Source organism: Danio aesculapii, chromosome 9 (assembly GCF_903798145.1).
Source record: "Danio aesculapii chromosome 9, fDanAes4.1, whole genome shotgun sequence".
NCBI classification, from domain to species: Eukaryota; Metazoa; Chordata; class Actinopteri; order Cypriniformes; family Danionidae; genus Danio; species Danio aesculapii.
In genome coordinates, this window is record NC_079443.1 from 40,483,147 (window position 1) to 40,498,146 (window position 15,000).

General features: G+C 38.0%; 1 protein-coding gene across 1 annotated transcript in view; it reads right to left on the bottom strand.

Annotated features, from left to right (window-relative positions):
• The window catches only part of LOC130235225 (receptor tyrosine-protein kinase erbB-4-like), a 614,645-nt gene that overhangs the window by 152,545 nt on the left and 447,100 nt on the right, over positions 1-15,000 (bottom strand). Inside the window, exon 10 of the mRNA XM_056465705.1 lies at positions 13,291-13,364. Coding sequence (XP_056321680.1) covers positions 13,291-13,364 — 74 coding nt within the window. The remainder of the gene's footprint in view (positions 1-13,290; positions 13,365-15,000) is intronic.

Sequence of the window (15,000 nt, forward strand, 5' to 3'; positions counted from 1 at the left end):
GGAAAACACAAGATGACAGTTAAGCCAAGTTATTCAGGCAACATAAGTAATGCCACCTACTGTATTTATTAGGAAAGTGACATTTCTTTCATTGCAGCACCATATAAAATCCCTAGGAGTATTAAAGTTATTAAGGAGCATTGATGAGCAGCGCTGATAGCAACAATCAACGTGATATTTGAGAAATATGATCACTATGCGGTGCCTGGCAATATTTTATTCTCATATCCTGCATCTATCTCAGTTTATTTAATGCAGATTGAAGAGCTGATAGCTATAGATCATGAAGACATTTTAATAATGGATTCCAAAACTTAATTATGGTGGCTTGAGAAAGCCAACATACTGTTATACTACATAAATTTATTATTCTTCCGTCAACTTCTTTTTCTTAGACTATATTAAAACGCATCTCATCCTAGACCGTTCATACTGCAACCACCAAACTAAAACCAAACCTCCAAACTATACTAAATTAAAGTTGATATGTCTTTTTCAACTGATCTGACTTACGATTTTCTGAAAACTGTCCCGGAAAATTTAGAAAAGTCCCATTGGCTTTACATTGGACCAAACGTTGTACCAGACTGCCATACAGACTTACTGTTGGGCTCATTTAACTCAGACTATCAATCTGCCAATCACTGATGACCTTTTAACTTACTAGCCACACCCTAGCAACCACTTACAGCACCCAAGCATTGTAAAAACCTGCCATTGACTTTACATTGGACATACTAACAACATACCAATTCATAAAAGAAACATACTTACAAACATACTAACCATACTAGCAACATGATAATTCATACTATACAACTAATAGCAACATGCTAATTCATAGTAAATTAATGCTAACAACATGCTAGTTTATACTAGAAATATTATAGAAACATCCTAATTCATAGTATAACCATGCTAATGTTAGAAACTGCCTAGTAACTACTCAGAACACCTTATCAACCATCTAGCAACTCATTAGCAACCGCCTAGCAACCATCTAGCAACATCCTAGCAACGCCTTAGCAACCATCTAACAAGCACTCAGAACACCTAAGCAACCGCCTAACAACACCTTAGCAACGACCTAGAACACCTTAGCAATTGCCAAGCAACACCATAGCAACCACCAAGCAACCCATAAGCAACCGTCTAGCAACCACTGAACACATTCTAGCAACACTTTAGCAACTGCCTAGCAACACCTTAGCAACCACCTAGCAATGCCTTAGCAACCACATTCAAACACCCTAGAAATGAGCTAGAACACCTTAGCAACTGCCTAGCAACATCTTAGCAACACCTTAGATACCACTAAGTACACCATTGCAACCACCTAGCAACGCCTTACCAACCACTCTGAACACCCTAGCAACCACATTAGCACTGACCTAGAACACCTTAGCTACCCCCAAGCAATGCCTTAGCAACCACCTAGCAAGTGCTCAGAAGACCCAAGCAACCACCCAGCAATAACCTAGAACACCTTAGCAACCACCACATTATCAACCACCTTGCAAAGCCTTCACAGCTGCTTAGCAACCAATCAGAAACCCCCTAGCAACCACCTAGCAACACCTTATCAACCACTCAGAACCCCCTAGCAACCGTCTAGCAACCATTCAGAACACCCTAGCAACCACTTAGCAACACCTTAACAACAAGCTAGAACACCTTAGCAGCCACCTAGCAACACCTTATCAACCACTCAGAACCCTCTAGCAACCGTCTAGCAACCACTCAGAACACCCTAGCTACCACTTAGCAACATCTTAGCAACAAGCTAGAAGCAGCCTAGCAACACCTTAGCAACCACTCAGAACATCTTAGCAATTGCTTAGCAACCAATCAAAACACCCTAGAAACCACTTAGCAAAAACCTAGAAGACCTTAGCAACCGCCTAGCAACGCCTTAGCAACCACCCAGCAATTCCTTAGCAATGACCTAGCAACCACTCAAAACACCCTAGCAACCACCTACCAACACCTTAGAAATGACCTAGAAAACCTTTGCAACCACCTACCAACACCTTAGCAACCAACCAGCAATGCCTTAGCAATGACCTAGCAACCACTCAGAATGCCCTAGCAACCACTTAATAACATCATATCAAACACTCAGAACATCCTATCAACCGCCTAACGAGAAACATGCCAATGGATAGTTTCCTAGTTATTTCAAGAGTTCACACTTAGCGGATGATTGATTATAAAGCTTGTTTGGCATGCTGTCCCGGGAAAGAGCCCTGAGCTCATAAGATCCTCGAGCCCGGGGCTCCCTACCGTTTGCAAGGCGAGAGGGGAGTTTGAGCTCAGGTAGATCCTGATAACTCCCAACACAATTTCACAGCAATTTGTAACTTTTTGATTTAGTGGCTAATTCATATTCATTCGTACGATCTAATTCGTACATGGGGCATGAGGGTGTTGGATGGCAGAGGGGTGTCGCGGACGAAGGACTAAAGTAAAGAGCAGGAGGTTGTCACAGACGGAGGTGAAGAGGGTTGGGGAGTCGCAGATGAAAGCGAAAGTGTAGAGCGGACGGGGTAGGAGGGCGGTTAAGAAAGGGGATTGGTTAAATGAGGTGTCAGATCAGATTTCAGAGGTGCTGGATCCGGATAGTCAATTAACTTAAGTTGCATGTTTTCAGATGGTGGGAGGAAACTGGGGAACCTGGGGGAAATCCACGTGAGCATGAGGAGAACGTGTAAACTCCACACAGAAATGTCACCTGACTTGGTAGGACTAGAACCAGTGAAGTTCTTGCTGTGAGGCAACAGTGCTAACCACTGGGCCACCGTGCCACCCATCTAGGAAAGGAGGAGAAGTAGGGTCGGAAGGGGGGGCTCTTCAAAACTAAGATGGCTGTTATATGGAACTTAGGATATTTATAGTGGTTTAGGAATCATCTGATTGGTGAATCATAAATTGGATAATGCGGGACCAGCCGCAAGCAATCATAAGCACATGATCCTCTCAAAATTAGTTTATAATTAAGCTTCACTAACTGAAATGAAGACAATCCTATGAATGCACCCAAGAAAAGCCAAACAGGCGTGACAGACAAAATACATTCTTGTTCCAGTACAAGAAGAGCATCAATTACTCCAACAACGAAAACCTGAACGGTGCATATTTTCAGTAATAACTGATATCTGATTGGCTTCAAACTAATTCATTATTCCGGATGGCCGTATTTGAGCAATATCATGTTAATATAAATATTATATAAATATTAATATTATATAATTAATACTACTACTACTACTACTACTACTACTAATAATAATAATAATAATAATAATAATAATAATACGACTGAGAGTTCTATCTCTTGCAGCCATCATTACTGGCCTATTTTGCTGTGCTTCATTAAAATGTGTGATTTTAAAGTTTGCATCCCATGCTCATTAGCAAAGACTACAGTAAATATTAATGCAGCCTGCTTGATTAAGACATTCGCCTCCAGTGATGTTTTTCTGGAGGATGCCATAAATAAATCATACAATTCTGACACATTCTGACATTCAGAGAGCTCCGTTCACATTGCTGATGGCCAGACTGTTTATTATTAATGCAAAAGCGGAAGTAAAATTTCATCACTTCAGCAAACAGATCTGTTCAGACTCGAGAGCTGATAACGGGGTTAAACGTTTGAGCTTTTGCATATCGCGCTGCTTGAGTCATTCCGTCGAAGGTTGTGGCGGCAGATTAGAGAAAGTGGCTCAGTGAGGTGTCGTTAGCGTGACACTAATTGCCTTAATGACAAAACTGTGCGATGGGAAGTCTAAGAGAGAGTGCGCGCCGTGCCTTGAGAGTGGGCCGCTTGCCTGTCTGTGTTGTAATCTGTTTATTTTACGTGTGGTGGCGAGACTTCATCATGCTAATAGTGCTAACGAGGTCCCCGCGAACACCTGTCAGCTCCAGACTAACATCAGGAGAATAATGCGGCACCGCAAATGTTGTGCATGCAAGAAACGCGAAAGGAGCTGCTCGCACGTGAGTCTGCATAACATAAATGCAGCTAAGTTTGTTGATGTGCGCCAATGTTATACTAAAGCTAGGTTAAATAACATGTATATGCAGTATGATATGTTTGATATTGTTATACAGTCTGCTGGAATATGTCAACTCATGAGCAGACTTTTGTGTTTAGACATTATAATAACATATGAGAACAGAATAAACATGCTATAGTGCCTCATGTTTACCTTAAACTCTGAAATGTTTATGCTTTCAAATGTTTTGGTAGTAAAATGTACTATTTATTGGGTGTTTTCTGTATATTGTACAGTGTGTAATACCATTCAAAGGTTGGGGTCAGTATATACAGTACATAAATCAGCCCGATCTTACAAGGAAGCATAGTTATTTTACACATCATCAGAAAAGAAGCTAATTTGTACATTTCCACAATTTAATTTGTGTAAAAGTTTATGTTCATTAATGGAGTAAAAGCAAGCGGCAACCTCCCGCTCTACCTCGGGAAGCCAATACTGAAGTAACTAAAACTGCAATTCATCGACTCGCCTTTAGGGGCTGGCTCCAGGAAATCCAGATGATTTCTGACTGCATTGGTAAATTGGCCATTTTTACAGCTGATAAAAACATGTTTACAGCCTGGTACAAAAGATGGCTTTGGTGCATATAGCTAATATTACCCTTCATGACAACTGTGAGGAGGTGAATTTTTTTTATAACTCATTTGTTTTGTTTTTTATTAAACTTGAGTGACAGCTAGGTCTCTCTGCCCGCTGTCTTGTCACCTCAGCTGATTCCGTCATACAGTGTTATGTCTGTTTTTCATAAATAACCTTGCATTTACTAACACAGATATTTGAAGTGTTTGGAAGTAATTTGCACTTTCCTCCTGTAGAAAAACATTATAAGAACAATGCTTAGTGGCTCAATGTATTACAACAGTGTTTTTAAAAGTCTTAACACTTTATTGATGTAGTGTACAATCAAGCACATGTGGTCAGAACACAAACAAGTCACAGGCAATAAAGTATCAAGCATTTCTCCCTAAGAAAAGCCTGTCTAAGCAAAATGCCAGCATGTGTCCATAGCTCCGCCTCTTTGCCCTTGTTTGGGATCCCTCGGTCGTGCGATGACGCAGAAACAAAATGGTGATGGCTGGCCACACCTACTTGTAGCTTCTTTTGCGCTGTTCAGAAACCTATGAGTGATGCCAAGGATATTACGTCCATATCTTTTACAGTGTATGATTAAAAGTGAGTTTGATGTCAATTATAATTAAATTAGATTTTGTATTCAAATAAATTATGTTCTTTTAAACAGAAAGCATTTAGAATTGTAATAATTCACAATTTTGGTGTTTAGAAGTTGATCATATACTGCTTTCAAAGTCACATGTGATTCACTTGTAAGTAGGCATGGGCCTGTAAAATGGCCCATTTCCACCGAGTGATACGAACGCCCATCTGAATCAGTTTATTTCTGTTCCTGTTAATATGATTTAGTAACAACAACAACATGCAATAATCTCTTTAAAAGAACTACTCACAAAGTGAAATTTTTAATTACTTTGGATTGTTACCTGATAAGACTGAAAAAAAAAAAAAAAAATGAATGAAAGACCCGAAATAGCAACAGGAAACATTGAAACAATCTTTGACCACTTCATATAGCCTACTTTTGTTGGAAAAAGGCTCTTTTGTTACAAATTTCATACTTTATAATATGTATCTTTATTTTAATGTATTTTTTGTTGGTCAGTTACCTATAAAATAAACAAAAAGAATTAATACATTTTAAGTGAAGTGAGGTGCAAATAACACTTTTTGGCCTTAAGAAAATTACACTGAAAAAAGTGTTGCATACAAAACTGTTACAAACAATATATTTGTGTTGAGTTTAAACAAACAAATTTAATTTAATAATGTTCAACTTAATTTGTTTGTTTAAATTCAGCCTAAATAAATTGTTTACAACCACTTAACATACATTTTTTTTAGTAAGTCCAAGGAATCATCTTTGAATAATTTTTTTCAGTGTATGAATTAAATTCAAGTAGGCTTATTATAACAAAATATAATGTTTCTGATCATTTTCTTTATAATTTGAATTATGAATTACAGTATTGTGATACTACTTGGTTCTTCTAACTTCAGCTAGTATTGTATCATAAGAGTTATTAATGGTATCGCAACAATCCTAGTTTCCACTGTCAAAAAATACCAAAAAGCAAACCGAACCATACCACTTTTTGGGTACCCTTTCGGAAGGGTACCTAGCACAAGAAAAGGGTACCAAAAGGCGGAGCTAGATGAGCAGGTAAACACTATTGGTTTACAGAGAAGCGTCACTAGCACATACAGGAGAATACACAGCTGAAACATTACACCGTAATAATACATACAAATAATAACAAGCCATGGTTGACCCGAGCTTAAATAAACCTTGTCATCATCTTGATGAACAGCCACAAAGCCAAGTAGAAGAGCAGAATCTACCCTGTGCCCTGTAGTTGTTTACAAGGGCGTCTAAAGTGCGAGTGGTTTCGTTTTCTTGCGTGCTCCAGCCGCGCGTCTATATTTGAAATAACGAACTTCTTGAGCTGATGATAATAACATGCACGTGATTATTGAAGTGTTGGATTTCTTTCTTTTCTTTGGAGGTAAAGTAAGCCACTATGATATTCACTGTTCAGTAGCTTTTGGTATGGATGGTCCTTTTCTGCTGGAGATACTGTTGCCCTAAAAACTAAATAAAATAAGTGCTAAAAAACATATATACTGTAGGAAAGGTATAACAGAAAAAAATCCAATACCATGGTAAACCTTGAAACCGGTTATCGTCCCATGCCTACTCGTAAGTGAATTAGGATAGAAGCAATGACAAAGTAAAAAACAACTTATTAACCAAATTTAAAAATTGTAATCGAGCCAATTTAATGAATTCAAAACATTGGACAGGTATATCAGATTGAAACCTTGCAAAATACTTTTTTGTTAGCTGTATTTTCCAGCATTCCGAGGCTTGTGACAGAGCAGAGGGAAAATCAGGTCAGTCTCTCTTGAGAAATGATTCACACAGGGTTTGAGCTGAAGGCAGCACCAGCGAGAGCTGCAGGCATTTCCCCAAATCTTCAAATACTGCTGTGGAAGTATCCGACTGAGGCTGTGAAATGCTACTTTAATGTCAGCCGGAGTTTACTGGGAGTCCTACTGACCATGCAACCAAACAAAAATTAAATAACACACTCAGTTGGTGCCAAAAAAAACAGAGGGCTGCATTTTACATCCAACTGAATGGTCTTTTATTACAGTTGCAACTCCTTAAACTAGACAGCCTACTTCAAGTGCCCAGAACTGACACAGAATTAAGTCAAACTGAGTAAACACATTTTGATTTAAATGCCCCCTGTCGTGCCCAGAAATGCAGTTATTTCAACTTAAACAGGAAGACAGAGCGGGGTAGGCGACATTAGCTTTATAAAAAAAAAATAATAAAATATCCAATAGCATTTATTGTTCAATAAATAAGATAAACTAGTTTAGCTAAAACAGATCTGTCTCCTGACAACCAGTCTATTACAGCAATGCTGGGTCTGTAAAAACATTTTTCAGGAGTAAAATTCATTATTAAGTGTAATTAAAATGAGACCAATAAGATTTGTGGTCTGCAACTCACCAATATATCTGCTCTGTTCTACCATGCCCAGTGTGTGTGTGTGCTGTGACGGTTTGTGTGACATTAATGTGAAACCAGATTTCATTTACCTCAATGAAAAGCCTGTATACTGCCTGCTAATAGTACACTAATGTCAGGCCCCTGTGTTTTCGTCATGTGACCTTCCCCATGTGCTTCTTTGTTCTGTTTCCCGCAATTTCATTATGTTCATTAGTTTCACCTGTGTTCATCCCCTGTGTGTCATTATAGTCATCATGTCCTATGTATTTATAGATCTGTGTGTTGTTTAGTCATTGTCTGGTATTCTTAGTGATGTCTGTCTACACCTCATGTCGTTCCTGAGTGTCCCTATGTTCTTAATGTTTTATTTTCATAGTCTATCTGCCCCAAGTGTTTTCTTTTCTCTTCCCCTCGTTTACCCCATGTATTCCATTTACACCCCCAAATTCCTTATCATCATGCTAAAGCAGGGGGGAAACAGCCTCGGGGACCATACAGACAGATTTTTACTCCTAGCGAGTCAATCCAGCTGGCCGGACGACGATCATCCGAAGATGGTTCTTGAGACAATCTCCCTGCTTTTGCGGAGTGAACACTGGTGAGGAACAGATCATCGTTCATCGCCTGTGCCAAAGAAGACCTTGTCAGTGCCACTCCAGACCCAGTGATCAGCCCGACAACCATCTGCAGGGAGCGTGCGTCAGAGCCCACCGCAGACGGAGAGCCACCCGCGGTGTGTGAGCCATCGCCATCGAGAGCAATAGAGCCTTACAACACTGATCAGGAGGAGCTCAAACAACCGTCTGACCAGGTGTGTTAGTGGGGAACATTGCCTAATGTGGGAGTTCTGGGGGACGTCAAGGGACCGAGCGAGAGTTAAATTTTTTTCACACTACGTTTTTTTTTCTTATTTTCAGGACCGTTTTAAGCGGATACGTCACAATAAAGGAAGAAAGGACAATATTAACTTCTGTTTCATGTCAACTTTAAAGAATCACTGACTGTTATTGATAGTTAAGTCATTCATTCATTTTCTTTTCAGCTTAGTTCCTTTATTAATCAGGGGTCACCACAGAGAAATGAACCACCAACTTATCCAGCATATGTTTTATGCAGTGGATGCCCTTACAACTGCAACCCATTACTGGAAAACACCCATACACTCTTGCATTCACACGCATACACTACGGACAATTTTAGCTTACCCAATTCACCTATAGCGCATGTCTTCGGACTGTGGGGAAACCAAAGCACCCGGAGGAAACCCATGCGAACACAGGGAGAACGTACAAACGCCGCAGAAATGCCAACTGACCCAGCCGGGTCTCGAGCCAGTGACCTTCTTGCTGTGAGGCAATCGTGCTACCCACTGCACCACCCTGACGCCCGTTATTGATAGTTTTGAATGCTTATATCTTTAACATGTGGATTATGTCCTTGTGCTTGGAGCACACAAGCTTACTAATAACATTAGGTTGAACATATTGATATTAACCACCAAAAACCATCAGTTTTAATTTCAGGGGGCTTTAAAAGCAGACTGTAAAGAAATACATATAGCAGGCACTTCTGGATCTGTCAAAGTCTTCAAGCTGAGGTCACAGAGCAGAAATAACACCTTGCCAGTGAAGACGTTGTTCTGTCAGAGACTGTGACCACCTGCATATAGATGTGACAGGCTGACATGCATGCCTCACTGACTCGGAGAGCCCTTTCTGCTGTCACCGCAGCATGAGAGAGAGAGAGACAGAGGGAGAGAGAGAGAGACAGAGGTAAATAGTGAAAGGGAGAGAGAAAGAGAGAGAGGGGTGTTTTCAACTGCTTTCATGTTTTTTATGAGTCTTGCTCTCCTATGGGAAGCTCAGTTCAGCTGGAGAATCTCCCTCATCATGTATTCATCATATATAGGGCCTTCCCGCTGAGATACAAAGAAACGGACACTCGAGTAAACACACATACATTTCAACATCACATACACACACATCTACAACACTCAACTGCATCATCTTCTTTGCCTTTGGTCCATATGTGTTTGATGTAGTTCTTCAATAAATCTGGTGGATTATGTAAATCTGGACATGTGAATTGGCTGTTATTTTATTTATTGTTTTGCTTGTTTCTTTCGCATGTCCTTCTTCATAAAAGCATGGGTCAATGGCTCTGTTCCACCCTTACTACAGCTTTATGAAATAAATGCAGCTTTGTAAAGTGTCATGATTCGTGTGTTCTAGAGGTTGTAATTGTGTATTTGTGTCATGTGATTCCCCATGTGTTGTATCCCATGTGTCTTCTGTTTACGTCATGTGATTCCTTTGTTCAGTTTTTTCAACCATTTGTTAGTTTCGTTAGTTCCACCTGTGTTTATTAATAGTTCAATCATGTCTTCTGTATTTATATCCCTGAGTGTGTACAGTACATTGTCCGCTGTCATGAGAAATCGAGTCCCCCCCTGACAATTGGTTGTTGCTGGATCGGATACGTTTGCGGCTGGAAGTTAATGAGAGTTATTTCTGTTATTTATAAAATTTCACATTTATTGTATTTTATTAACGTCTACTCCCACCCCAATCCTAAACCCAACCGTCACAGTTATGTAAAAACAGTAGTTGTACCGAGTATTAGTTATGTTATCTATTAAATTACGAAATAAATTGTATTTTTTATTGCCTACTTCCACCCCAACCCTAAACCCAACCGCCACAGTACTGTAAAAATATGAATTATTGTTATACAGTGTCATAAAAAAATGCTGCTTTATTAATGTACATACCGCACTTCAGGCCAGCCGCATTTGCGATCTAGACTTTACCGACAATTGGATCCACTTAGAACCCTGGGTAATCCTATTGGTTCACTGGAGTTGTAATAGGTATAGTTTGTAGCGCCTGATTAAAAAATATTTATATATAAATGCAGCTAAATCTCATTTAAATGTGTAAAAGGAATGTTATAATGACATAAAATTATTTTAAATTATGTATTTCGTGTACTGATGTATAACTAAAGACATGTGTTATGGCATGGAGAATCTCTTTCGTGCTTTTATTTAAGATAATGTGCTACCACTTCTTATGTAAATATATAATCTTACACATAAATACATGACAAAACATCATTAAATATTTAAAAAGTATCAATTATTTTAACTATGCGTGTCTTTAACTTGTAGTAATAATTTTACTAATATGATAAAAGTCTTGTTAAAATCTCAAGACTGAGAATAGACTATAAAAAGCACTTTTGATCAGGCATTCAACACAGATGATCCATTGGGGTCCTAAGGGGACTCGTTTGCAGGGGGGACTCGATTTCTCACCACACCGGTATTGTATCGTCACATCTCCTTGTTCTGCATGCATTTTGATGGTTCCAATTCCTGTTGTAAGTGTTTTGTGTAAATATAGTGTTTTTGATCATTCCTGAGAGCTGTGCATTTGTAAGTGAGCCAACCTCTACAATAAGACACTCTCAAGAAAATCTACCATTAAATTAGAATTGCGTTTAAGTTAATTTTAGCACATGATAGTCACCTTTGACTTACGTGCATTCCAACATGTCATTTATTTGTATGCATCTTCTCAGAGCTTGTTTGCTTTAGACACTGTTTAGCACGATGCACTGAGGTTTATAACAAATACTAAAACTTTCACTCAAGATTCAGTGTTGTACACTGGGGTTTAAACATTGGCATATATTTGTTTGTAAATCTATTGTGGGTTTACTCCCTTCATATCTGTAAATTTACATGTGTAAAAATCTGTCTCTTGGATATTACTTTAGTCAGTTAAATGTTGTGTGTGTATTGACGGAGGAATAATCACTGTAAAAGCGAATAGCAATCCTTACTATGAAAAATCTAGCGTGTTTACTTTATTTTAACCAAATTGTTGAGTTTACTAGAATGCATTAGTGTTGCTGAAATAGTTGCGTATATCTAATGTCATTTGAGTAAAATTACTTATAATGGCTGAGCCATGCTGTTACGCATGCGTACTGGGTGGTGATTTCCCATCCCCCATCTCGATTCACAACCCAACCCCCACCCATCGCCGCTGTCGAAGAACAGGATTTCAAATCATACAAGATTGTACTTCAGTAAATCAAGGTAAACCTTTCAGTTTAATTACTACTATGATTTTATTTGTATAGTATTAGTAATCTGTTGTTTTCCTGCACTTATGTATTGTTTGCAGTTTTGTGAACTTAATTATTAGCCCATGATGTTGTGAGTAAACGCTTTGATCACTGCACTTTCTTTGCAGAACTGTCCAAATTACTAGATTAGCTATTTTCAGCTGCCTAGTTCCTTTTAATAAATATTAATAAATGTATTTGTAGTAATAAATGTTCTCTGTTATTTGTTAAACCCATGTGAGCTGTGTACTGCTAATTCTCTATTAAGTGTTTATTAAAAGTTTTTATTAAGCTCATTATTAAGGCCCTGTTCACATTAATACGTTTCAGTTTTGCTACGGTTACGCCTTCTGTCCACACTACCCCGAAGTTTTTGAACCCCGAAAAAAATTGGAAATGCTGAAGAGGCCGTTTTCATCTTAAAAAGCTTCTGCTCCGTGTCAGTGTGGATGGGGGAAAACGGAGACATCTGAAAACAGAGGAGTGGCTGAAGACATTTGCCTAATTGGGGCATTTTCTCAATATTAAATGCACAAAGTTCAGTCTTGCTTCCTTTACTTGTAAGTTCAGACAAAATCTTCAAAGTAAACAGCATACTTTATAACCTCATTCACATCACCCTGCCTTCCACTATCTTAACAATAAAATGAAAACATAATATAAGGAACTGCCTATTTTTATATTGAAATTAACAACTTAACAGACACCAAAATGTTGTGGCGTCATGTAGCTACATATTTATATGAGCTTCATCTTCACTGTATGAATATTTATTAAAAAAACTGAGCCTATAACATAACTGCCTTCTTTCAATTTTATTGAAAAATACTAAACATGACCTGTCTCTTTTGCTGAATATCAGTTTTAATAATCAATAATGGCCATTATAAAAGTATAACGTACAATGACTTTATACAATATGGAAAATAAAGGCCAGTAATCAGTCAAATGTGCAAAAATCAGTGTATGTGGTTACATAAATTAATATATTAACCCTTTAACCCTTTTATGTTTGTAGCTCACTGGGGTTAAGAACTGTTACTATCTAAAGTTAGATAGGTGTAAATCCCCATACATGGGGTGCTGGCTAACAGGTTAACTTATCTTTGCGCTCAGCAAAAAACACGCTACCTGAGAACAAAAGATTCAAAAGACCAACGAGTAGTTAGATAGAGACAAGGTGAATTAAGTATCACGTTTAACAACTATAGTGTAATGAGATCCAGCAGTATATCCTTGAACTGTCCAACGTGCGCTGCTCTAACCTAGGAAGGAATGCTCAAAGCACCCGCTGACTGCCTGGAGCTGATACCTCTGCATACGCTACAGCGCAGGACAGTGTGTGTATGGTCACGTGATGTGCATTTTCAGCAGTGTAGTGTGGATGGAGATCTTTTCAGATACACTAGGTGAAATGCCAGCGAGGATGTGGATCATTTTCGTTCTAAAACACTGAAAATGTCTTCATTATTTAAAGTTGATTTAAAACAATCGACTTACCAGTGATCTCTCGAACAGTCCGAAACACGTTGAGTTTCTCTGGATCCAGGGGTTCTATGTTGTGGTAAACATCCCTGTAAAACACATGAAGATCAATGCAAATACATAATTAGTTCACACAGTGTGGTCACAGGATGGCACATTTGAAAATGTGTTATACAGGTCTATGATTTCTCCAGAATACAGTTTCAGCTTAAAATCTCACACAGATCATTTATAGCATGCCCAATTTGCTAATCTGTGTGTGTGAGCAAAAAAAAAAAAAAAAAAAATACACAGTTTTTTTTTGTTTATGCAAATTAGCTAATGCTCTCTAACTTTGCTCTGTTTTGAGTTTAACATATTTGATAGCAAAACAATTGCAGTATTAAATAATAGCATAATTACTTTAAAAGTCCCATATAATAAAAATTGGGATATACCCAAGCAGAGCTAAATACTGTAATAAGACATCAGTATAATGAAATGTCAAACTATGAGCTTCAAACGCCAATCTTTCCTTGTTCTCATGTAAATCCTGCGAGTATTAAAAAAACAGGCCAATCGGAACAAATATATGAGTTGATCCACACAGGATTAAAACTATGCACATCCCTGGCTTAACATAGCCACATACTGGCCACAATATTTGCTAGTGAGATTACAACAATGGTATTTCTTTCTCCTTGTTTTTAAGTTTACCTAAATTTATATTAAACCTTCTATGTATGTGGGACGTTTCTTTGAAAAAGGGGCAATCTCTCCCTGTTCACGCAAATCATATATCGAAATAATATATTAAATATTAGGATTATAAATTTATTCAGTGCCACCTCAAAGAGGCATAATGTATGTGCAAATGCATCTTTTCTTTATTTAATGTGTACAGTATTTTGTGAAATTTGTCACATATGTTTGTAATGAAGCAACAAACACATGTGCACTATGTAATATAAGTGTTTAATTCATGTTTATGCATTGTGTTGTTTCACTGAGCTCTTACTGTGATTCTTCTGAATTAAAACATTCCAATAATCTGTTTTTGCTGAGGTTAATATTAATTCCTGCCTGTGTTTTCATATAGGTTGAACATACAGAATTCAACTCTAAATACATCTCTGTCTGCCCATTTGGTCAACTGCAATTGCAATTTAGTGTATATTCCATCCGCAGCAAAACTCAGGAGCAAACTAGGTTACTTTGGTGGCATAAAGATAGCTAGCTAGAATGAACCTCTCTTCCACTTCAGTTAAAAAAGATACAAGAAACAAGATATCTAATCAATTTGTTATTAAAAATATAATAATTTTACATGTGTTTATTTAAGAGCACATCATGATGTTTGTTTGTGTGTATGTGTGTGGGCACTGACATGAGCTGCAGGAATGTCAGAGCAGAGCTCATTCATATTCATGACCCTACCAAATATGGTCAAATAAGTCTATCTGGCTAAAATCTAACGTTCAAAATCGGCTTGTAAAAATGTTTCTAGAGAATTTTTCACTTACCCAAGTCAAAGAACAATGAGAAAACAATTAAACATTTTGTATTCAAACCAAGCTTTTTTTGCAACCACATGAAACTGATTGAGCAATGAGTTCTTAAACTGTAAACTTAAACTGTGAGAAGCCTATTTGTTAAAAACAAACAAATAAATAAATTCAACAAAGTCAAGAAGTTCAGTCTGTCAACACAAATGCACTCTGACCATTTCCTGCTGACCCTATGATT